Raw genomic sequence first — 24,500 nt, 5'->3', positions numbered from 1 at the left:
TGAGTGGGGGAGGGGCAGAGAGAGAGGGAGACACAGAATCTGAAGCAGGCTTCAGTCTCTGAGCTGTCAGCACAGAGCCTGACATGGGGCTCGAACTCATGGACCATGAGATCATGACTTGAGCCGAAGTCAGATATTCAATTGGCGGAGGCACCCAGGCGCCCCCTTCCGTATGGTTTTCTTAAGAACATTTTATTTTCTCCAGCTTATTTTAGTATAAGAATACAGTATGTGATACATACAACATACAGAATATCTGTCAGTTGACTGTTACGGGTAATACTTCTGGTCAGCAGGCCAGTAATTAAATTTTGGGGGAGTCAAAAGTTATATACATGAGGGGTGCCTTGCTGGCTCAGTAAGTAGAGCCTGCAACTCTTAATCTCAGGGTTGTGAGTTCAGGCCCCACATTGGGCATGGCGCCTACTTCAAAAGAGTAATACATGTGAAAAAAGGTTATACAGTTACACAGTTATAAAAAGTTACACAGATTTTTGACTGTGCAGGGAGTTAGCACTCCCTACATTATTCAGGGGTCAATGGTTCAAGGTTATTCATTGCTGTATTATTATCTTTTTAAATGTTTATTTATTTTGAAAGAGCATGAGTAGAGGAGGGACAGAAAGAGAGAATCCCAAGCAAGCTCCATGCTGTTAATTTTGACACTTAAGCCAGACACTTAACCAACTGAGCCACCCAGGCACCCCTCACTGCTGTATTATTTATGATAAACGATTTAAAACAATCTAGATGTTCAATAGAAGGCTAGTTAAATACCTTGTGGTATATTCAGACAATGGAATGTGCCAGACTATACAGTGAAGCTGTGTTTAAAAAAGAAAAAAAAAAACAAAAACACCTTTGTACACTGATATAAAATCCTGGCATACTTTGTTTTATTGCACTTTGCTATATTGTACTTCATAGATACTGAGTTTTTTTACACATTGAAGGTTGGGGCAATCCTGTGTTGAGCAGGTCTCTTGGTGTTATTTTTCCAAAAGCATTTGCTCATGTCATGTCCCTGTGTACATTTTGGTAATTCTCCCTATATTTCAAACTTTTTAAATTGTTATTATATTTGTTATGGTGATCTGTGATCAGTGATTAAAACCACTGAAATCTCAGATTATGGTTAGTATTTTTTGGCAATATTTTTAAATTAAGATATGTACATTGTTTTTTAGACATAATGTTATTGCACACTCAATAGACTACACTATAGTGTAAACGTAACTTTTTCATGCACGGGAAACAAAAAAATTCATTTGACTCACTTTATTTTGATATTTGCTTTGTTGTGGTGGTGTGGAACAGAACCAGCTATATCTCCAAGGCATGCCTGTAGAACATCTTTTAAAGAGTACTCAAAGAAACTAGGAACATTGGTTGTTTCTAGGGTAGCTGGAAGCTAGATGTAGGAAGAAGGAAGGCATTTAGGGTGCCTAGCTGGCTCAGTTGATCTTGGGGTTGAGAGTTTGAGCCACATGTTTGGTGTAGAGATTACTAAAATAAATAAATAAATTTAAAAAAAACGAGAGAAGGGAGGTATTTCATTGTATAATCATTTGTATCTTTCAATTTTATACCAAATGAATGTACAATCTATTTTAAAAGTTAATATTTTCTAATGAGCATCATAAGAAACAAAGATTTATTTTTTTTTTAATTTTTTTTTAAACTTTTTTTTTTTTTCAACGTTTATTTATTTTTGGGACAGAGAGAGACAGAGCATGAATGGGCGAGGGGCAGAGAGAGAGGGAGACACAGATTCGGAAACAGGCTCCAGGCTCTGAGCCATCTGCCCAGAGCCCGACGCGGGGCTCGAACTCCCGGACCGCGAGATCGTGACCTGGCTGAAGTCGGACGCTTAACTGACTGCGCCATCCAGGCGCCCCGAAAGATTTAAACATAAAGTAAATAATTGGGGCACCTGAGTGGCTCAGTCGGTTAAGCATCCAACTCTTGGTCTCAGTTCATGATTCTTGGTCATGATCTCACAGTTTGTGGGTTCAGACCTTGCACTGGGTTCTGCACTGCCGATGCTGAGCCTGCTTGGGATTCTGTCTCTCCCTGTCTCTCTCTGCCCTTCCCATGCTAGTGCTCTCTCTCTCTCTCTCTCAAAATAAATAATGATAAAGTAAATAATTAACACTTGGATAATTCCAGGATAATTTGGTATTTTCCAGTTCTTCCTATCAGGTATTTCTAAATGTAGAAAGATAACATTACTGAAAAAGAATATTAGGAGCAGATGTAAATATCAGACCTTTCATTAGAATACGGTTGGGTGTAATATTTGTATTTACTCCTAAAATATTCCTGTATAATATTAATTTGGCATAGATATTACCTGTGAAGCTGTTAGTAGATTCTTTAACTTTTCAAACCATTTGACAGTTTGAAAATTGTGTATTCAATTTAGCAACTAATAATCTTTCTCTGTCTCTCTTTCTCTCACACCACACACACACACTCTCTCTCTCTCTGTCTCTCTGTCTCTGTCTCTCTCTCTCTCTCTCTCTCTCTCCCCTTCTCCCTGGTACTTTTTTTTACATCAAGACATAAAGAAAAGTTTTGGTTTTGTATTATTGCGGATTAAGACAAAGACAGTTAAAAGGTAAAGGAGCTTTTTTTCTGTCGTAAGGTTATCTGTTACCTGTATATTTGATCTGGAATGAGTTATATCATGAAGTAGAAAAACAGTGATGATTGCTAAGCCATAAATAAAGGTTCAGTGGTGGGGTGCCTGGGTGGCTCAGTCAGTTAAGCATCCAACTTCAGTTCAGGTCATAATCTTGAGGTTTGTGGGTTTGAGCCCTGCGCCAGGCTCTGTGCTGACAGCTCAGAGGTTGGAACCTGCTTCAGATTCTGTCTCCCTCTCTCTCTGCCCCTCCCCTGCTTGCTCTCTCTCTCTGTTTCTCAAATAAACGAACAATCAAACAAACAATAAAAGTCCAGTGGTATGTCAAAAACCTGTCTTTTTGAAACAAATTCAACTAATGTCATCTTGACTTTTCCCCTTCCTCCTATTAAAAAACAGTTGTTTTAGTTCTGGATTTATATTTTCTAATTTTCTATTCCAGTTACCCTGCAGTTTGTGAATTTTTGCAGAACAATAATTTGTTATCAATAATCAGAGCCCATGAAGCCCAAGATGCTGGGTAAGTTAGATTTATACTGTACCAGATATCACTGTGGAGTTTTTGCCTTTATTATTAAGACAGACGGACTGTTATTTCTCTTCCAGGTATCGAATGTACAGGAAGAGCCAAACAACAGGCTTTCCATCACTCATTACAATTTTCTCTGCCCCCAATTACCTAGATGTCTATAACAATAAAGGTAAAAGAGTCCAGCGATATTTGAGTTTGAATTTGTGAGTAAATGTGGGCTCTAGTTTAATCATATGTGTGTGTGGTTTTAAAACATATGTAAATTTTAAATAAAAAGAAAAGAGGTCTTAGTTGAAACAAAGGCCAAGAAACTTAGAATTTAGGCTACTGCTTGGTTTTCATTTCCTAAGGAGTATTGGGCTCTGTAAATAAATAATAGGTTTGATTTGTACTCGTGAATCAAAATATAAGACAAATAAATTACTTCAGGTTCAAGTTAGAATAGTTACCATAAATTATTAGTTTTGGTGAATTTATTTGTAACAGTACCTCAATAAAATGTCACTGTTTGGTGTTTTAATGTTTGTACATTATTAAGCTGTTTTTGGTTTTCTTGAGGAATGGTACAGGCAGAGTGAATACCATAAAAAATTAAGAAAAATCATTTTAGTCCAATCCCTGCCAGAAACTAGTAGTGTAACTTTAGGTCTGTCATGTAATTTTTCTAAACCTCAATTTCCCATATTAAAAAAGAGGATTAAATATAAATATGCCTTCAGTCCAGAAGTTCTCATTCTAAGACTTTATCCTATTGAAATTTTTTCTTTTTAAGTATGCCCAATGTGGGCCTTGAACGCATGACCTTGAGATTGAGAGTCACATGCTCTATTGACTGAGCCAGCCAGGTGCCCTGAAATCTTCTTTTTCTTTCTTTCTTTTTTTTTTTTTTTTTTTTTTAATTTTTTAAGATTCATAGTTTGTAAGTTGTGTAGCAGGGCAGACTTCCTCTGTAATATCCTCTGTAACATCCTCTGTAACTATTTTGTTGTTTATAAAGTATGACTATAAAATAATAGAACTTTAATACAAACATGCCAGAACGTATATATCCAAGTGAGTATTGTCCCTTCACAGTAGTTACCTTGGGAAGCTACACGCTTATTCCAACAATGCTGCCATTGTTCAAAACGTTTTTGGAACTCCTCTTTTGGCATTGCCTTCAGAATCTGCGACACATTCTTTTGATTATCCTCAGTGATGGGAAACCTTCGTCCTTTGAGGGTGGATTTGATTTTTGGAACAGCCAAAAGTTATTCGGAGTCAAGACTGGTGAATAAGGTGAGTGATCAAGCTAGATGGTACCATTTGGGGTCAGAAACAAGGTATGATTATAGGGTAATGAGACTGGTTTTTCTTGTGTTGCTTATAAAATGGGTCTGGAGGCAATTCCACAAGACGAGTTCCAAAAATGTTTTGAGTAATGGCAGCATCTTTGGATTAAATATACAGTAAGGCAGCAAGGTGTATTGAAAAGAGCACTAATAAGCTGAGTCAGAAAATCTAGTCTAGCCCTGCTTCATTTTTCAGTCCACAGTAAACATGACACTTAATTTCACATCAATAAGATATTTAACTTCTCTGAGCCTCAGTGTATCTTTAAAATACCTGCCATATAGGGTTGTTGAAGATAAGTTGGAATAATAAAAATAAATATTAAAAAGCATCCATGAAACTCTACATTGCTGTAGTACTATAACATTTTACAGTTGTGCCTCGTATGACTATGTCAAAGGACCACACTCATCTCATATATAAGGTCTGGTGTGTTTGTAGTTGGTGGTTTCTTAAGTCTCATTACTTTATAGTCATACCTTGTATATGCAGGTGGGGAGTCAAGTTTAAAAGTAGTCCACAGTGTACTCACTACATAACCTGAGCCTGTGTAAAGGGAAACTATGGAATGGCACATCTCATTTGAATCTGATTTGAATCAGTCATCTTAGTGTGTCCTTCAGTGGCTTCCTATTCATTTTTAAAAACACTTCTTTGGCTTAAGTTCTCCCCCAGCCGTATAGTTCTTTACATCTCGTCATTCTTTTCTGAGTCTTAGCTGTCTAGCCACAACACTCAGCTTCTCCCTAACTCCATTGTTTCTTATTTCCTTCTTCCTAATATGCCCAATATATTAGAGACTTAGTTTTGTTCTTGTTTCTTCCATTGTGAATGGTGTGTGTTGCTTGTGTTGGTAACTTCTTCAAGGACACTTAGTGGCTATAGTCCTCATATTTGTGATGAAGACTGTCCCTTCTCCCTTTTTAGACCTCAGCTGGTAAGTGTGTCTCTTGATTGCACGGTGGATTTATTGGTGTGCTCAACTAAAACGTGCCACCCAAAACAGCAGTCATTTTACTGACTCACTGAACACCAGCTCATTTTTGGCCCATTCTAACCTGGTATTGATCTTGATTATTCCTTTAGCAAACTTTTAAAGTCACAGTCCAGTTTACTGGAATTTTCTGTTGACTTTGATATAACTGGTAACTTTATCTTGAAACATTCTTATTTTCCTTGCTTTTTCTCAAAAAAAATTTTTTTTTAGGAAAAAGAAAATGTGGCATCTGAACCAATGTCTGCTGGTACTCAATTACTCCCCACAGAAGTACTTCTTTTCTTGAAAGACAAGACCACTTGTCTTGCAAGACAATTCACTTCCCCTTTTCTTTTTCTCTCTCTTCTTCTGTTGCTTTTCTTTCTTGCATATTGGTACCAACAAGTAATTCTTAGTTCCAATGATTATGTGAAAGGTCCTTAAGTCATAATTTTTAAAGATTTCTATTCCTATTTTTTTGTTTCCACTGGGAACCTACACAAAAACAATTTTTTTTTTATCCTTTCATTTATAATTATCCACTGTAAAGACCCACCTTTCACCTCTTTTTCCTGTGTAGATTGAGGGAATTATTGAGTAAAATATATGCATAATAAAATACATATACATGAAAACATTGTATCTAGTGGCAGGTTTTTAAGAGCAGGCAATCCTACTTTCATGTATTTTCTTCATGATGTACATTTTAGACAGCCAGTAACTTACATTTTGAGCACACTAGGCAATCATTTAATAAGCAAAGAAACGGGAACCAGGGAATGACCTGTACCTCATTTCTGGAGTACTTCATACCCGATTCTATTTATGATCACAGTAAGAGTAAAGAGAATAATGCAAACAACATCACAGTGCTTTTGCTCATGGTGAAGTCCAAGAAATTGGATTTCAAAACTTTTAAAATATAAAGAAAATTAGTTTGGTACCAAAGTATGTGTACAAATAAATAAACTGGTTAATTTAAACATTTATACAGTGCTAGCAATACACTGGCTGTGTATAGGAGAGATGGCTGTTTTAATCCTCTTTATATATGTAGATTATTTAATCTACTTTTGAGCCTTGTAAATTGCTCTAAGTTTACCATCTGTATCCCCCACTGTGAATTGATAATTGCTATGCTATAAACTCCCAGAGTTTATAAAATCTTTGGCTCTGGATAATGACTAGCAAAATAGGCTGTGTTCATTTAGTGAAAAATGTTTGCCTTCAAAAGAGAGCTGTAATTGTAACCATTTGGCCTATAAAGGGAAATTATGACAACATTTTTCTAACGTGGAACCTGAGATTTCTATAGATGGTTACTGTGCAGTGGCCCTTTGAAGTTTCAGAGCTCAGTTTCTTTTGTACTTTTATTATATGGGATCTTCAGGTAACTTTGTTCCTTGGGGTAATTCTTAAAAGAATGAGGTGTATAAAATGCTTTAAGATTTTCCATCTGCTCTTAAATACCGAGGCCTGAATTTACAAATGGAGAGTCAGTTCCTGAATTCTGTTTAGTAGGTATGCAGCTGTATGAAGCATGCCAGTTGCTGTGTCATGTTCCTCTGTGCCAGATTCTCTTGCTTTTTCCTTTTTAGCTGCTGTGTTAAAATATGAAAACAATGTCATGAATATCAGGCAGTTTAACTGTTCTCCACACCCCTACTGGCTTCCAAACTTTATGGATGTTTTCACATGGTCTTTGCCTTTTGTTGGGGAAAAAGGTAAGGAACTAAAGCATCTGGGCTATCAGTTGTCTTAATTAGTAATGGAGTACACTTTTATATTTGCATGAGTCTCCTGATGGTTCAGAAATGTTTTTCTTAAAGTTATAAGAAGTATTTTCGAATTTTGTTTGTTCTCTACAAAGGTTTTTAAATGGTACTTGGTTTTTAAGTTAAAGTTCTAGTCAATTATGTTCTTCTTATTGTAAATACCAACTTAAAATAGCTATCCTACTGTGATCAAGATGTTAAAATAACATAAGTCACTACACCATTCCTTCAGGGATTTCTTCAGTGGTAAAGATATTTAAAAAGAAAATACTGTCCTTAGAATTTCATTTGTGCACCTATACAAATAAGCTATGCAAATATAAAATAAGTCTGTTGGACATAGACATGGTGGCTTAACTTCTTTGTAAAGTGGGAAGAAATCTTTTCATGTACATATCAGTGAGGAAAAGGTTCTGGACAGCAGTCTCATGAAATCAAGTAATTAATGCAATAGAATCATCAAGACCGAACTTTCATCGAAGCAAGTGATTTCCCCAAATTCTATATAAACCCAAAGGTCTAGATTTAATGCTACTCTTTATGAATACTCTTAGTAGCATAATGACAAATCATTTTTGACTATGTTTATTTAACATGTATGTTTAGACAGCCACATCATTATAGAGAAAGTACCTTAATAATTGTATAAATATTGGGTTATTTTGTCTTATTGTATAGTCACAGAGATGCTGGTTAACGTTCTCAACATATGCTCTGATGATGAATTGATTTCCGAAGATGAAATTGAAGGTAAACTTGCCTTTTTCTCATTTGAACTAGAAATGAAGAAGTTTTGGTTTTGGTTTTAGTTTGTTTTGAATAATTTTTTTGACTTATTAAAAAAGAATTATGTTCGTTCCAGAAAAATTAAATTTGAAAAATACAGGAAACCGTAAGTAAGAACAAAAAAGTTACCTATAATCCTGCCATCTCATAGATATCCACTGTTCACATCTTGATGTGATATTGTGTTACCTGTCTTTTATCTTTGCATATATTTTCCCATTTTTTCTTTTTAACAAAAATGAGGTCATATAATAGTATCACAAACATTTATAGTTACTTATTTTGAGAGAGAGAGAGTGCAAGCAGGGAGGGACAGAGAGAGGGGAGAGAGAGAATCCTAAGCAGGCTTTGCACTGGACATTCAGAGAGCCCAATGTGGGGCTTGAACTCACAAACCATGAGATCATGACCCGAGCTAAAATCAAGAGTCAAGATGCATAACCAACTGAGCCACCCAGGTGCCCCTATAGTTTTTTTGTAGACTAATTTTTAACAGTTATATAGTTGTCCTTGTTGATAATTTTTTGTTTTAATCAGTCCCCTGCTGTTGGATGTTGGATTTTTCCAACATTTTTGTTTTAAAACCCCACAGTTTGGAAAATTCTTAAAGATAAATCTTTATACATTCTGTCAACAACCACTATTCATCACATGCCTAATATATGGCAAGTACTGTTTGGGTCCTTGCATACAATAAGCTTATATTCTAGTGGAAGAAAGAGAAACAATAGATAAGTGCAAGTCAGATGTTGATATATGGTATGAAAGAAAGGAAGCAATATTAGGATGTTGAGAATAACATTTTCTTGATTATTTTCAAGAAATTTATCTAGGATAATATCTAGGATAAATTTCTAGAAATTATAATTTAAATCAGATACAGATAACCTCTAGAAAGGTTGTACTAGGTTATATTTTTTGTGTGTGATGCATAGTTCATGGTGCTCTCTCCAATTATAATTTTTATAATCTGGTGCTTTTTGTATTTTAATTTGTATTTTTATGATGACTAATGAACATTTTTTGTTGTATTTATTGACCATATATGTTTTTCTTTTGTGAATTTGTCAATGCATACCTTTTGCCCATTTTCCTACTGGGTTATGTGCACGTTTTTTTGTTTTTTGCTTTTCTTACTGGCCTGTGGACGTGAGGGATCTTTATGGAGTAACATTTTGTTATATATATAGCCACGTATTTTTTTCCTAGGGTGTTGTGGGAGGTTTGATTTTAAATATATATTTTTTAATGTTTATTTATTTTGAGAGAGACAGAGACAGAATGTGAGCAGGGTAGGGGCAGAGAGAGGGAGACACAGAATCTAAAGCAGGCTCCAGGCTCTGAGCTGTCAGCACAGAGCCCGTCGTGGGGCTTGAACTCACAAACCGCGAGATCATGACCTGAGCCGAAGTTGGACGGTCAACCTGGATGCTTAACTGACTGAGCCACGTAGGCGCCCTGAGGGTTGATTTTAAAGTTAGGTCCAAACTTATCTGAGAATGCAGACGATTTTGGAAAGATGGTGGTACCTGAGTTCAAAACTCTGGCTGTCTCATTTTCCAAGCTGTGTGCTAAAGTGATTCACTCAACTGTTAGGATAAATTATCTACGTCGGGGAAAGCCTAGCCTACTTTGGGCAGATAGAGTCTTAAACATATTTATGTTTTAGATTCCACAGTGAAGGTGAGGAGCAGATGGAGCATAGCTTGTGAGTACCTTTATGTAAGATAAGAGATCACTAGAAGGAACCAATTCTTTGTGAGGGAAGAGTACAGACAAGGAAAATTAAAACAAAATAAAGAATTTAAGTTGGAGGAAGAGGAAGAAATAGATCTAGTAGAATTTATATTCAAATTTAAGTGGACATGGAAGTTATTGTGAACTCTATTATATGTATTAAGAAAGGATTCTTGATGATCATAAAGGTATGCTTATAAAATTATGCCAAAAATTGCATATATATATATATATATATAAAAGGATTGCAAATATATATATTACAAAATTGCAAATATATATATTAAAGAATTGTTATAATAGCAACAGATTCAAAGCAATCTAAATGTCCCTCAGTGGAGAGGTGGGTAATTCAATCATGATATATCCATATAATTGATTCTCTACATAGAATATTATTTTCTTCATGCAAACCTCCTTTGTCCCATTCTCTTCTAGTCAGCTCTTATTCAGCTTATTGTAACATCCTCATGGAAGACATTTCTGACCTCCCTGACTAGATCCAATACCCCTGTCATGCTGTCTCATATCAACCTGTACCTCTCCTTAGCATTTGATAGAGTTGTAATTTTGCATTTATTTATATTATTGTAAGATTAATATATTTTACTCCCACTCAACTGTCAATTCCCTGAATGCTGGGACACAATTGGTTTTTGGTTTTAGGGCTTACCAGTATAGCCCTAAAGCCAAGTGTAGTGCAGTGAGCATGGTAAAGTAAATATTTGTTGAGTTAGATTCAGTGATATGAAGGGCAACTATTTTTTTTTTTTTTAAATTTTTTTTTCAACGTTTTTTATTTATTTTTGGGACAGAGAGAGACAGAGCATGAACGGGGGAGGGGCAGAGAGAGAGGGAGACACAGAATCCAAAGCAGGCTCCAGGCTCTGAGCTGTCAGCACAGAGCCTGACGCGGGGCTCGAACTCACGGACTGCGAGATCGTGACCTGGCTGAAGTCGGACGCTTAACCGACTGCGCCACCCAGGCGCCCCTATGAAGGGCAACTATTAAAAAAAGAATGGAGTAAGGCTATCAGTGCTAATATGGAAAATTTACTAGATATTCTGTTAAGTGCAAAAGTGAATGAACAGAATCCTGTCATTCTCATTTTTTACAGGGTGTAAAGATATCAGCTGATACATGCTTTCTAATTTTTTTTCTGAAAGGAAACAAAGAATAACCATCTAGGTTATAATGGTGAATTGAACACACCTCTAATTCCATTCCTTCCTTAAACCACACTAAAACCACAATACAATTTTGGTTTTATTTAAGTGATATAAATTAAGGATTTCCACTTTAGTAATATCAGACTAGATAGTGTAAATCAACCCTGACTTAAGATCACTGCAAAAGCTACACACAGGATTGTAAAATTTGCTTTAAAGGCATTCAGAAAGCTAACAAAGTAAAATAATTACCAAGTTGAGATCTGGAAAAAGGCATAAATCCAGAGAGGTAAAACCAACATTTGGGACTATTTGTCTCCTGGAGATATTAATGAATTTCAAAAGAGAGGGTAAGAGGTTGAGCAGCCCTCTTGATAGAAGCTAAAAAGTTAGGGCTCATGGCTTGCTAAGGATGATGTGAGTGCTGGTAAGTTTCTCCTCATTGGTTTGGGATCCCAGAAGGTCTCATCCATGTAAGTAAAGGTAAGGGTGAACTGGAAATAGAACAGCCCTCAAAGGGACTACAGCTTACCCTCAAATCATTTCAATCCATGAAATTTAAATAAAGTAGCCCCAGGCGCCTGGCAAAAGCAAACCTCTCTAGGCTAAGGTAACATCATGTAGGGCCTTAAATTCCTACAAATAGCCTTTCAAATATAATACGTGGCTCACAACCAAAATAACTAGGCATATGAGGAGATAGAACAACATGAATGAGAACCAGCAGAAACAGCAAAAAATAAAAACAGATGCCAGATTCTCCAGACATTGGCTTTATCAGACTGAACTTTAAAATAGCTATGCTAGGGGCTCCTGGGTGGCTCTATCAGTTGAGTGTCCGACTTAGGCTCAGGTCATGATCTTGTGGTTCTTGGGTTCAAGTCCCACATTGGGCTGTCTGCTGTCAGTGAGAAGCCTGCTTTGGATCCTCTGTCCCCAAACCCCCTGCACCTCTCCTACTTGCTCTCTCTCTCTCTCTCAAAAGTAAATAAAATAAAAACATTTAAAATAAAATAACTGTGCTAAAAACAAAACCAAAACAATGATTACTGTGTTCAAGATCATAAAAAACTAGGTTGAAGGGGCACCTGGTCAAGCATCAGACTTCAGCTCAGGTCACAATCTCACAGTTTGTGATTTTGACCCCTGCATCAGGCTCTGCACTGACAGTGCAGAGCTTAGTTGGGATTCTCTCTCTCTCTCTCTCTCTCTCTCTCTCTCTCTCTGTGTCTTTCTGTCTTTCTGTCTTTCTGTCTTTCTCTCTCTCCCCCCCCACTGCCTCCCTGTCTCCCTCTCTCTCTGTCTCTCTCTGTCTCTCTCTCTCTCTCTCTCTCTCTCTCTCTCTCTCTCTCTCTCTCTGCCCCTCCTCAACCTGTGCTTTCTTTCTCTCTCAAAATAAGTAAATAAACTTAAAAAAAAAACTAGGCTGAAAATTTTGGCAAAGAATTGTGAATTATAAAAGGAGATGTAGCAGAGTTGATAAAGTACCAAAAGAAAATGCTAGGAAGGAAAAGTAAAATAAAATTTAAAACTCTGGACAGATGAATTAACAGATTCAATAAAGCTTAAACTGAGAATAAATGAACTAGGTAAGAGGTCAGAAAAAAACAATCTAGAATGAAGGAATCATGAAAAGAAAAAATAAAATACCAAAAAGAAAAGCCTAAGAGACAGAGGATACAGTGAACAGGCATATCATCTGTGTGTTTAGAGTCCCAAAGAAGAGATAGAGTCAGGGACAGAATCACTATTTGAAGAGAGAATGGATAAAAATTTTCTAAATTTGTCAAGACATTAAGCTACAGGTCGAAGAAGCTCTGTAAACCAAAGCAGAATGAATTTAAAAAATAATAATAACATCTTAAACGCATCATAGTAAAAGTACTTTGGATAACAAAAAAACTTGGGGTTGTAAATTCAAGCCCCAAGTTCGGTGTAGAGATTACCAAGTAAATAAATAAATAAACTTCTAAAACAAAACAAAACAAAACACGTCATACTTTGGTAAGAAATGGGTGTTACAATTTAGAGTAACTTTCAAGAAAAGAGAGTTTTTTTAAGTATGTAACTTTCAAGGGGCACCTGGGTGGCTCAGCTGGTTAAGCATCTGACTTCGGCTCAGGTCATGATCTTGCAGTTCGTGAGTTCAAGTCCCACGTCAGTCTCTGTGCTGACAGCTCAGAGCCTGGAGCCTGCTTCAGATTGTCTGTCTCCCTCTCTCTCTGCCCCTCCCCCACTTTCTCTCTTTTTCTCAAAAATAAACATTAGAGGGGCGCCTGGGTGGCTCAGTCGGTTAAGCGGCCGACTTCGGCTCAGGTCACGATCTTGCGGTCCGTGAGTTTGAGCCCCGCGTCAGGCTCTGTGCTGACAGCTCAGAGCCTGGAGCCTGCTTCAGATTCTGTGTCTCCCTCTCTCTCTGCCCCTCCCCCGTTCATGCTCTGTCTCTCTCTGTCTCAAAAATAAATAAACGTTAAAAAAATTTTTTTTTTAAATAAACGTTAGAAAAAAAAAGTATATAGCTTTCAAGTTTTAGAAAAAGTGGAACGATAGAAAAATAATCCAGAAGAATGCAAGAAGGGAGGAAAGGTACATATAACAGTAAGATAAATAGAATAAATTATCACGGTAAATGTTTCAGAAATTTTATCAAATGTAAATGGATAAAAGACAAATTATCAAGTAGGATTTTTTAAAATTTTGTTTGTTTTTTAACTTTATTTATTTATTTTGAGAGAGAGGGCATGTGCTCGAGCAGGGGAGGGACAGAGAGAGAGGGAGAGAGAGAATCCCAGGAGAATCCCACTGAGGGGCTTGATCCCATGACCATGAAATCATGACCTGAGCTGAAATCACAAGTTGGACACTTAACTGACTGAGCCACACAGGCACCCCAGACTTTATGTTTTATAAGAGACAAGTTCACAGCATAAGGATACAGAAAGTTTATAAGTAAAAGGAGAAGAATAAATAATATCATGCAAGTACTAACCAAAGAAAAGTTGTTACAGATAGAGTAATATTACATGAAGTAGAATCTAAAAAATAAGATGTAACAATTTTAAATGTATATGCAATTAAATAATACGGCTTCATAATATATAAAATGAAAAATAACAGAAGTATAATGAGAAATAAAAATATTCACAATGGGTAGTAGGAGAATTTAACACATACCTCTCAGTAATTGATGGAATAAGCAGACAGACAAAATTAGGAAGATCGTAGAAAATTAGAACAATGTAATAAATGAACTTGACCTACATATAAAGAACACTGCGTCCAACAGGTGCTGAATACACCTTCTTTTCAAATACACATAACATTTACAAAAATTTACAGAGCTAAAAGCAAGTTTCAGACGTCAAAGGATTAAAATCATAATGACTATGTTCTTTGACCACATGTAGTTAATATATAAATCAGTAACAAAAAGATAATCTAGAACACCCTCATAATATTGGGAGATTTAAGAATATACATGATAGGGGCTCCTGGCTGGCTCAGTTGATAGAACATGCGACTCTTGATCTCAGCATCATGAGTTCAAGCCTCATGTTGGGCCTAGAGCTTACTTTAAAAAAAAAAAATGTATACGGGGCGCCTGGGTGGCTCAGTCAGTTAAGCGTCCAACTTTGGCTCAGGTCTTGATCTCATGGCTTGTGAGTTTGAGCCCCATGTTGGGCTCTGTGGTGACAGTGCAGAGCCTGGAACCTGCTTTGGATTCTGTGTCTCCTTCTCTTTCTCCCCCTCCCCTGCTTGTACTCTGTCTCTCTCTGTCTCTCAAAAATAAATAAACATTGGGAAAAAAAATTTTTTAAGTATACACACACACACACACACACACACACACACACACACACACACAAACACACTTGATAACCAATGAATCAAATAGCAGATGATGTTGAAAATTTGAAAGTATTTTGAGCTGAATGACTATGAAAAGTAGTACATATTAAAACTTGAGGACAGGCAGCACACCAGGCAGGCCTGGGTTTGGGGCTGGAGCCTAAACCTTGTGGCCATGTCAGCAGATGCTAACTGGTTGACAGCAGAAGAGAGGAAGTAAGTTATACTTGACCTTAAAGTAACAGGATGGTCAGAATTAAGTGAAAGAGATGCCATCTACAAAGAATTATTTAAAATTTTTATTTTTAAGTTTGTTTGTTTGTTTGTTTGTTTGTTTGTTTGTTTGTTTAAAGAGAGCATGTGTGAGGGGGAGGAGCAGAGAGAGGAAGACAGAGAATCCCAAGTAGGCTCCACACCTCTAACAGAGTCCCACACGGGGCTCAAATTCAAGAACCGTGGAATCATGACCTGAGCCAAAATCAAGAGTTGGACGCTTAACTGACTGAGCCACCCAGGTGCCCCTCCTTCAAAAATTTTAATCAGGCATTTGGCTTCATTTCCTGAGTTGCCCTTGAAGCAGAAAAGATGAATCATTACCCAGAATGGTTCAGTGTGTGCAGCAAGGTCCGAGTGACTCTCCTCTGTCATGACTGTGGAGAACTGACCAAAAGATATGAAAGTGGTCAAGCTTAATGACTAATCAGCTGCTTCGGTGTGAGTTCTTCCAAAATGCATATAAAATCTTGCATATGTCTTAGTTGCAATGTTTTTTTAAGGCATCTTCCACAAACAAATTAAGTTGTAAATTTAGTTCATCTTATACTACATTTGTAGTATAAAATCAGTGCTTAAACTCAAACCGATTTAGACTTGGGGGGGAACAAAAATTGGGTGTATCTAAAGCCATGCTTAGAGGAAAATTTATAGCTTTAAATACATATTTGGAAAAGGAGAAAGGCAGAAAGTCAGCATCTATCTCAAAAAGTTGACAAAGGGTAGATAGCGCTTTACACCTAAAGAAAATAGATGTCACGAAATAAAAAGAATATTGTTACAAAATAGGAAAAAAGATACAGAAAAGCAGTAATAACCAAATTGTGCTCTTAAAAGAGACTTAATAAAATTGATAAATCCCTGGTAAGACTTACCAAGTAAACAAAATGGAGACATCAGACCCTATAGACATTAAGAAAATAATGAGAATAGGGGTGCCTGGATGGCTCAGTGGGTTAGGCATCTGACTTCGGCTCAGGTCATGATCTCCCAGTTCATAGGTTCGAGCTCCTTGTCAGGGTCTGCGCTGACAGCTCAGAGCCTAGAGCCTGTTTTAGATTCTGTGTCTCCCTCTCTCTGTGCCATCCCCCCATCAAAAATAAATAAATATTTAAAAAAAAAGAATGAGAATAAATTTATACCAGTGAATTTTAAAACTTAGATGAAATGGACAGATTCCTGAAAAACGTAACTTACCCAAACTGACACCATATAGAAAATCTTAATAATTACAGTCCTAACAAGAAACAGGATCTATAATTTAAAAAAAATTTTATGAAGAAAATTCCAGGTGAAGATAACTTCACCAACAGATTTACCAAACATTTAAGAAATAAACAACACCAATCTTAAACAAATTCTTCCTGAAAATAAAAAGAAGAAATGCTCCCCTATAATTTAGTGAGGTTAGTATAACTATGATCCTAAAATGTGAAAGGACATTAATCCTAAACAAAACATCATCAAATTGAAACTAGCAATATACATAAAAGAATTCTGCCTCCCAACCAAGTTGGAAGATTTAACATTAAAAATTTAATCAGTATTACTAATGTAAAATCTTAATACTAGTGGAAATTGCGAGAGGGGTGTATGTGAACTCCATAGAGTCTTCACTACTTTGCTGAATGTGTAAAACTACTCTAAAATAAAAATTTTATTTAAAAAATCAGCATAATTCACTGCATTAAAAACCATAGATGTAGAGATAGCTTTAGGTAAGATTCATCCTTCTTTTGCAATAGATCCATTAATCTAGGCTTGGAGAGGAATTCTTTAACATATTTATAAAAGCCTATTGCAAACATCATATGGCAAGATGTTGAAAGTTCTCCTTAGTGATTGGGAACAGGTAAGGATGTCAGTTATTAATATTTCCATATAATACCGCATTAGAAGTTATACCCAGTAGGGGCGCCTGGGTGGCTCAGTCGGTTGAGCATCCGACTTCAGCTCAGGTCATGATCTCGCGGTCCGCGAGTTCGAGCCCCGCGTCAGGCTCTGTGCGGACAGCTCAGAGCCTGGAGCCTGTTTCGGATTCTGTGTCTCCCTCTCTCTCTGACCCTCCCCCATTCATGCCCTGTCTCTCTCTGTCTCAAAAATAAATAAACGTTTAAAAAAAAAAAAAAAAAGAAGTTATACACAGTATAATAAGGCAAGAAAAAGCAACATAGGGTATAAAGATTAGAAAGAGAGAAACAAAGCTATCATTATTTATAGGTGATTTGACTGTGTGTAGAGAAAATTCAAAGGAATTTATAGATTGTTAAAATCAACAAGGGCATGTAACTGCTGGATACAAAGTTAATAAGCAAAAATCATTTGTGTTTCTATTACCAGCAACAAGCAAAATGAAATTTTAAAGGTGCCATTTACAGTATTCTCCCTAACAATAAATCTGACAAGTGGTGTGTGATACCTCTAAGCAACAAACTATAAAACATTATTAGAGAAATTAAAGGAGATCTAAATAAATGGAAAGAAGTAAAATGTACATTGAGTTTTAGAAAACTCAATATTGTAAAGGTATGTTATTCCCAAATTGATCTGTGGATTCAGTACAAAGTCAACTATTAACAGACCATTTGACTGTAAAATTTATATGGAAACACTGAGGATAGATTCTAAAATTTGTATGAAAATGCTGAGGATAGGTTCTAAAATTAGTGTGGAAATAGTTTAAGTCTTGAAGAAGATCAAGGTTTACTGCAAAGCTAGAGCATTTAGGATTATTAGTGCAAGGACAGATGAGCACTGAAACAGAGTAGAGAATCCAGAAACATCACAGCATTTGTGGACACTTGATTTACACCAGAGGTGGTCCTGCAGAGTAGTGGGGAAATGATGGTATTTTTTTTTTTTAATTTTTTTTTTCAACGTTTATTTATTTTTGGGACAGAGAGAGACAGAGCATGAACGGGGGAGGGGCAGAGAGAGAGGGAGACACAGAATCCGAAACAGGCTCCAGGTTCTGAGCCATCAGCCCAGAGTCTGACGCGGGGCTCAAACTCACGGACCGTGAGATCGTGACCTGGCTGAAGTCAGACGCTTAACCGACTGCACCACCCAGGCGCCCCATGATGGTATTTTTAATAAGTGTTTTGGGGATATCTGAGAAAAAAATTAAACCTGACCCATATCATATTTCAAACACAAAATAAATTCCAGACGGATTAATACATTCATATATGAGGCGCACCTGGGTGGCTCAGTCAGTTGAGCATCCAACTTCAGTGCAGGTCATGATCTTGCAGTCTGTGAGTTCGAGCCCCGCATCGGGCTCTGTGCTGACAGCTCAGAGCCTGGAGCCTGTTTCAGATTCTGTGTCTCCCTCTCTCTCTACCTCTCCCCCACTCATGCTCTGTCTCTCTGTCAAAAATAAATGAACATAAAAAAAATTTTTTTAATAATTCATTTATGAAAGGCAAAAAAATAAAGCCTCTAGTATTTATAATACAAAATATCTTCATGACCTTGTGGGACGAGGACAATTTCTTAAATACAGGTAACAGAAAACACTTACCATATGGAAACTATTGATAAGTTGGACTACATTAAAAGTAAGAATTTATATTTATCAAAAGACCCTCTTAAGAGTGTGAAAAGTCAAGGTACAGAGTGGGAGAGGGTATTTGCAACACAATCAACAAAGAGTTCACTTGAAGAATATATGAAGAACTCCAGGTCAGTTAGACGAGACTTGAATAAGTACTTCACAAAAGAGAATATCAAAATGGTCTGTGAAGATATAAAAAGATATCCATCCACATTAGTGATTGTGAAAATGCAAATTAAAGCCACACTGGCTGATTCTATACACCCACCAGATTGGCTAAAATTAAAGATGAATTAAAGATGACACCAAGTGCTGGCCTGGACGTGTAGCAGCGGGAATGCTCATACACTGAAATATAACTTCATACGTCCACTTTAGTAGATAATATCTAACTTATCCAAAGTTGAACATATACATACCCTGTAACTGATCGTTCTAATTCTAGGAATGTACTTAACAGAAATAGCAGTAAAGAGAAACTCATAGGAATATTCTAGCAGTTGAATTCACAATAGCCAGAAATTGGAATTAGACCAAATAACCACTGATGGTAAAAAGCAAAATTGTGGCATATTCATATGGTGGAATTGTATACCATAATGACCGTGAACTACAATGGGCAAAACATGGATCAGTCTTACAAACATAATGTTGAGCAAAAGAAGCCAGACACAGAAATACATATTTGATTGTTCTAAATACAGAAAGTTAAAACACAATGAAAACCATAGTGTTTGTGGATACCCACACGCTTAAATGGTAAAACTATAAAGAACAGCAAGAAAGTGATTTCAATAAAGGTCAAGAGAGTGATTTTCTTTGGGAAGAGAGAGACATTTTACATTTGTTTTGTGCACTTTTCTGTATGTTTATCATACCTCACAATAAAAAAGTGATAAACCTAGAAAAATGTGGAGATTTTTATAGGAACTTCTAGAAGCTGGGAAACATGAATAATTTGTGTTCGTCACTTAGCTAATTCAAGAAAGCTAAAGTAATGTGGAATGCTGAATTATAGCACAGAATCCTCAAAAAGCAAAGGAATTGGTAGTACCAGTTTCTAGAATTGGGGACTGGGTTAGGGGGAGTAAGGGGATGGGCACTGAGCTAAAAAAAAAAAAAGACTAGGTGGAAGCTGTTTCAAAGGCAGTTAAAATCCTAATTGCCACTGGGCAGTTGCCTCTCCTCCAGGTCTGGAGGCAAATCTCTAAAAAAAAGTGTAACCAAAGAATTTCTGGGTTAGGAATACAGCTGAGGGCATCATTACCTGGACCCAAACCAGTGAATTAAGCAGCCATGTGCATCCTCAATACTGATAAAGAGAATTCCCTAACAAAAGTTCACCCTGATCACAACCTGTAAAGCTCCAAGTCTGCAGTCTACCTGGCAACTCTGAGAGCCTTTTAGGCCCTCATTCCTAATCAGGAGCCGACACCAAGGATTACCATCCACCTCAGGAAAGTCTTGGAGTCAGTCAAACAACAATACAAACAGCAAAAAACAATGTGAATGAACTTGAGATTCTCAAGAAAATATAAAACTTAAAAAAGGAAAACCTATAATATCTCCAAAAAGGTATAGGAAGATAGTGAATCCATTAAACAAAAACATATTGCTCTTATTACGAGATTTGTAGGCTGTTCATTCTGTCCTTTGTTTTTTGTTCCTTGTTTTCAGCATCGTTTTGTTGCTTAAATAATATCTTTTTCTTTGTCTAATTTTATTTTCATGATTTGTGGGGATGGGATATGTTCGATAAAAACAGATGTGAAATAATGTAAAACTATAAACTTTAAGAAATGGAAAACTGCTGACAAGAAATTTGTAATTTAATGTTCTATCATGATACCAAGGATGTCTCTTCTGAGCTGATAAAGATAGTAGCCTGCTTCTCTCATTGCATTTCACTTTGATTTTTTTTCCTCTCTTCCATGTAAACTTAAATTTCTCTTCTCATATTTCTATCTTCATCTCCTTGTTTCTTGGTGTCTCTTCTCCCTGAAGATCACTACATTTCAAGCTATCGGAAAGGTATCCGACTAAAATGTGCTAAGAGCTTACTACTCGCTGTCTGTCACACACAGTCTATTAATTTTATTGGATCTTTTTAGTTGTAGTTGAGTAATTTCTGACAGGCTCTCCATCCTCCCTTTCTGTTTTAATGTGAGTGTTTTCTCTGGACCTGCCATATAATTCTGCAGGATATTGAGAGCTGGAGGGGTGAGGAAGGAGAGACCATGTTTCTCTTTCTGACTTTTGAATGTGGTCACCTGGTGCATGCCTGGACCTTGGCTTCTCATACGTGAGCTGTTTCCTGAATCATAGATGGGAAAAGGCCATAAAATGTTGTGGTAACTTTTTTTGATGTTGCTTTATAAAGACCTTACCCATCATCATGATTTGTACCACACAGTTGTCTATGGTAGGCAATAACTCACCAGTCTGTGAGTAAGTGAGGATTATAGAATGAAAGTAGCCCTCACTAAGTTCAGGAGAGCTAGCTGTATATATGCAGAAGACAACTGCTTGAATCATCACTTGCCATTTGGCAGGCCAAACCCTGCATCCTAAGGTGGCCCACAGCATTTGCAAAAGAGATCTTTGCTGTAGCAACTGTCTTTGTTTATGTGTATATTTCATTCTTTGCTGTGTTCTACATTTCAGAACCACAAATAAGTTCCTACCTTTCATAGATCCATCCAGTCTGTCTTTGTTGTGACCCCTCCATTTTTACTTCCATCTTTTTTTCCCCCCTTCTTCTGGGTTGTTTTCTTTCTTGCTCCTTAGAACTTCCTGGGATTTTTGTTTGTTTAAACAAACTTAGGCCTTGATTTCTTTTTTTAAAACAATAATTTCTTTAAGTTAGAAAGATACTTCATCCTGCATATTTTAAAACTAACCTTGTTAACACATTCTTTTAACTCACTTATTCTTTATATTCTTTAAGGAGGCACTACAGTTCGAAAGGAGATCATCAAGAATAAAATCAGAGCCATTGGGAAGATGGCACGGGTCTTTTCAATTCTGCGGTGAGGATAAATCTGTCATTACAGTATGGGATAAAAGTATTTTGAGAGACAATTAGAAGTTGATTTTAGAACAGTTTTTTTTTAGAATTAAAGTGCAGTACGATTGGATAGGTCTTCAAAGCGGAGTGCAGATTGAATCTGACCTATCTGTTAAAGTGACTAGAAATGTTTTGGCAAACATTCATTTGGTACAAGCTTAGGTATAGTGAATGGAGTGATTTAGTGTGAATTCTTGGATCCAGATTGCCTGTTCACATCCTGGCTCTACCTCTTCTTAGCTGAATGGTTTGGAGCCTCAGTTTCCTTGTCTGTAATAGAGTGACAGTAACAAGACCTGCCTTATACGGTTATTAGGAGGATTAAATGGTATGATATATGGGAAACATTAGAACAGCGGCTGCCTATTAAGTACCTCTAATTGAGAAGCAAGAACTGGTTGGTGGTTTAAAATTGGAATATTTTCATAAAACATCTGTTTCTTTGGGTCAGGGAAGGGGTAGGGAGAAGGAGAACCTGTCCTCCATCTCTGTGCATCCTTTCTTAACTTCCTTCTAGTATCTTTGAACTGCTGAGTGGTGGACACCCTGGCGTTAATGCAGGACTTTCACCTTCCTTTGCAGGGAAGAGAGTGAGAGTGTGCTGACTCTCAAGGGCCTGACGCCTACAGGGACACTCCCTCTAGGTGTCCTCTCAGGAGGAAAGCAGACTATTGAGACAGGTGAGTCTGAGAAATACTGCTTTCATGGAAGATGCGCTCCCATTACCAAGCAGTCAACATAAAATCTAAAATTAGGGCTTCTTTGAAGAAATGATACTGGAGCAATTGGACATCCATTTGGGGGAAAAGTGAATCTTGACTCTTCTCTTTACATATGAAAATTAATTCAAAATGAATTATAACTTAAATATAAAAGATAAAAACAATAAATCTCCCGGAAGAAAGGACAGAGAGTATTGGGGTAGATAAAAAGTCCTTATATAGGACACAAAAAGTGCTAACCTTAAAAGAAAAAAATCAACTAAATTCCATAAAACTAAGAATTTCTAAAAAAAAAAAAAAAAAACTTAAGAATTTCTATTTACAAAAATATATGATTAAGAAAGGGAAAAGGCAAGCCATTAACTGAGAAAAGATTTTTTGCAATATGTATGTCTGACAAAGGGCTTGAATTCAGAATATATAAAGAACTACAAACTCAATAAGAAAAACACAACTAATGTTTTGTAATTTTTTTTAATTAAAAAAAATTTTTTTTAACGTTTATTTATTTTTGAGACACAGAGAGACAGAGCATGAACAGGGGAGGGTCAGAGAGAGGGAGACACAGAATCTGAGACAGGCTCCAGGCTCTGAGCTGTCAGCAGAGTCCGACGCGGGGCTCGAACTCACGGACCGCGAGATCATGACCTGAGCCGAAGTCGGCCGCTTAACCGACTGACCCACCCAGGCGCCCCTGTAATTTTTTTTAATGTTTATTTTTGAGAGAGAACAAGAGAGGCAGAGTGCAAGCGGGTGAGGGGCAGAGAGAGAGGGAAACACAGAATTCAAAGCAGGCTCCAGGCTTGAGCACAGAGCTTGACGTGGGGCTTGAACTCACAAACTGTGAGATCATGACCTGAGCCGAAGTCAGACGCTTAACCGACTGAGCCACCCAGGCCCCCCACACAACTAATGTTTTTTTTTTTTGTTTGTTTGTTTTGTTTTGTTTTTTTTTTTTTTTTTTCAAACGTTTATTTATTTTTGGGACAGAGAGAGACAGAGCATGAACGGGGGAGGGGCAGAGAGAGAGGGAGACACAGAATCGGAAACAGGCTCCAGGCTCCGAGCCATCAGCCCAGAGCCCGACGCGGGGCTCGAACTCACGGACCGCGAGATCGTGACCTGGCTGAAGTCGGACGCTCAACCGACTGCGCCACCCAGGCGCCCCACAACTAATGTTTTTAATGTCAAAAGATATTAACAGGCACTTCACAAAAGAGGGTATCAAAATGGCCAATGAGCATATGAAAAGATGCTTAATAAAGTTATCTGGGAAATAGATATTAAAATCGCAGTGAGATGCCACTACATATTCACCAGAATGGCTAAAATTAAAAGCCTAATAACACCAAGTGTTAGTGAATTTATGGACAAGAGAACTAGATACATTGTTGGTGTACTTGGAAATTGGTTCAGCCACTTTGGAAAACCGTTGGGCAGTAAAGCAAAAACATATGTCTTACCCTGCAACCCAGCAATAAGACCTGGTATATATTGAAGAGAATCAGCGCGTATGTCCTCCAAAGGAAAGGATAGGCATAAGAATGTTCACTGTGGCTTTATTCATAATAGCCCCAAACGGGAAACAACCCAAATGTTCAGCAATAGTAGAATAGATAAATGTGTTCTATTTATACAATGGAATACTACACAGCAATGAAAAATCACATTACGAATACATGCAAAAACAGGGTTGAACCTCACAGACATTATGGTAAACTCAAAAAGCTAGGCACAAAATGGCACAGACTGTCTGGTTTACAGAATGTTCAAGAATAGGCAAACTAGCCAAATGGTAATAGAAGTCGGAATAGAATGGCACTTCCTCTGGTGGGAGACTAATTGACCCCGAAGGAGCAGAAGGGACTTCTGGAGTATTGGGGGTGTTCTGTATCACTCTCTGGGTAGTAGTTACACAAGTGTATTCATACATAAAAACGTATAGAGCTGTGCACTTCAGATTCGTGCACATGATATGCCTCACCTAATGTATATTTTATACCTTAATTTTGGGTGTTAGAATGTCTCAGAGAGGGAGTTTGCCTCTGCCTACAAGCCATGTTCTACTCCACTGCCATGTC

General features: G+C 37.1%; 1 protein-coding gene across 6 annotated transcripts in view; it reads left to right on the top strand.

Annotated features, from left to right (window-relative positions):
* The window catches only part of PPP3CC (protein phosphatase 3 catalytic subunit gamma), a 106,537-nt gene that overhangs the window by 74,852 nt on the left and 7,185 nt on the right, over window positions 1–24,500 (top strand). For 3 of the 6 annotated variants that reach the window (XM_043561947.1, XM_043561963.1, XM_043561940.1), the window contains exons 7-13: window positions 3,087–3,164; window positions 3,251–3,345; window positions 7,083–7,208; window positions 7,938–8,009; window positions 20,635–20,661; window positions 21,578–21,659; window positions 22,280–22,377. In XM_043561947.1, coding sequence (XP_043417882.1) covers window positions 3,087–3,164; window positions 3,251–3,345; window positions 7,083–7,208; window positions 7,938–8,009; window positions 20,635–20,661; window positions 21,578–21,659; window positions 22,280–22,377 — 578 coding nt within the window. The remainder of the gene's footprint in view (window positions 1–3,086; window positions 3,165–3,250; window positions 3,346–7,082; window positions 7,209–7,937; window positions 8,010–20,634; window positions 20,662–21,577; window positions 21,660–22,279; window positions 22,378–24,500) is intronic. The other 3 variants (XM_043561981.1, XM_043561972.1, XM_043561955.1) reach the window with 1 other exon arrangement.

The sequence above is a fragment of the Prionailurus bengalensis genome, chromosome B1 (genome assembly GCF_016509475.1).
Source record: "Prionailurus bengalensis isolate Pbe53 chromosome B1, Fcat_Pben_1.1_paternal_pri, whole genome shotgun sequence".
In the NCBI taxonomy this organism is placed as follows: Eukaryota; Metazoa; Chordata; class Mammalia; order Carnivora; family Felidae; genus Prionailurus; species Prionailurus bengalensis.
The sequence above is the reverse complement of the archived record's forward strand: the minus strand, read 5'-3'. Positions and strand labels throughout refer to the sequence as shown.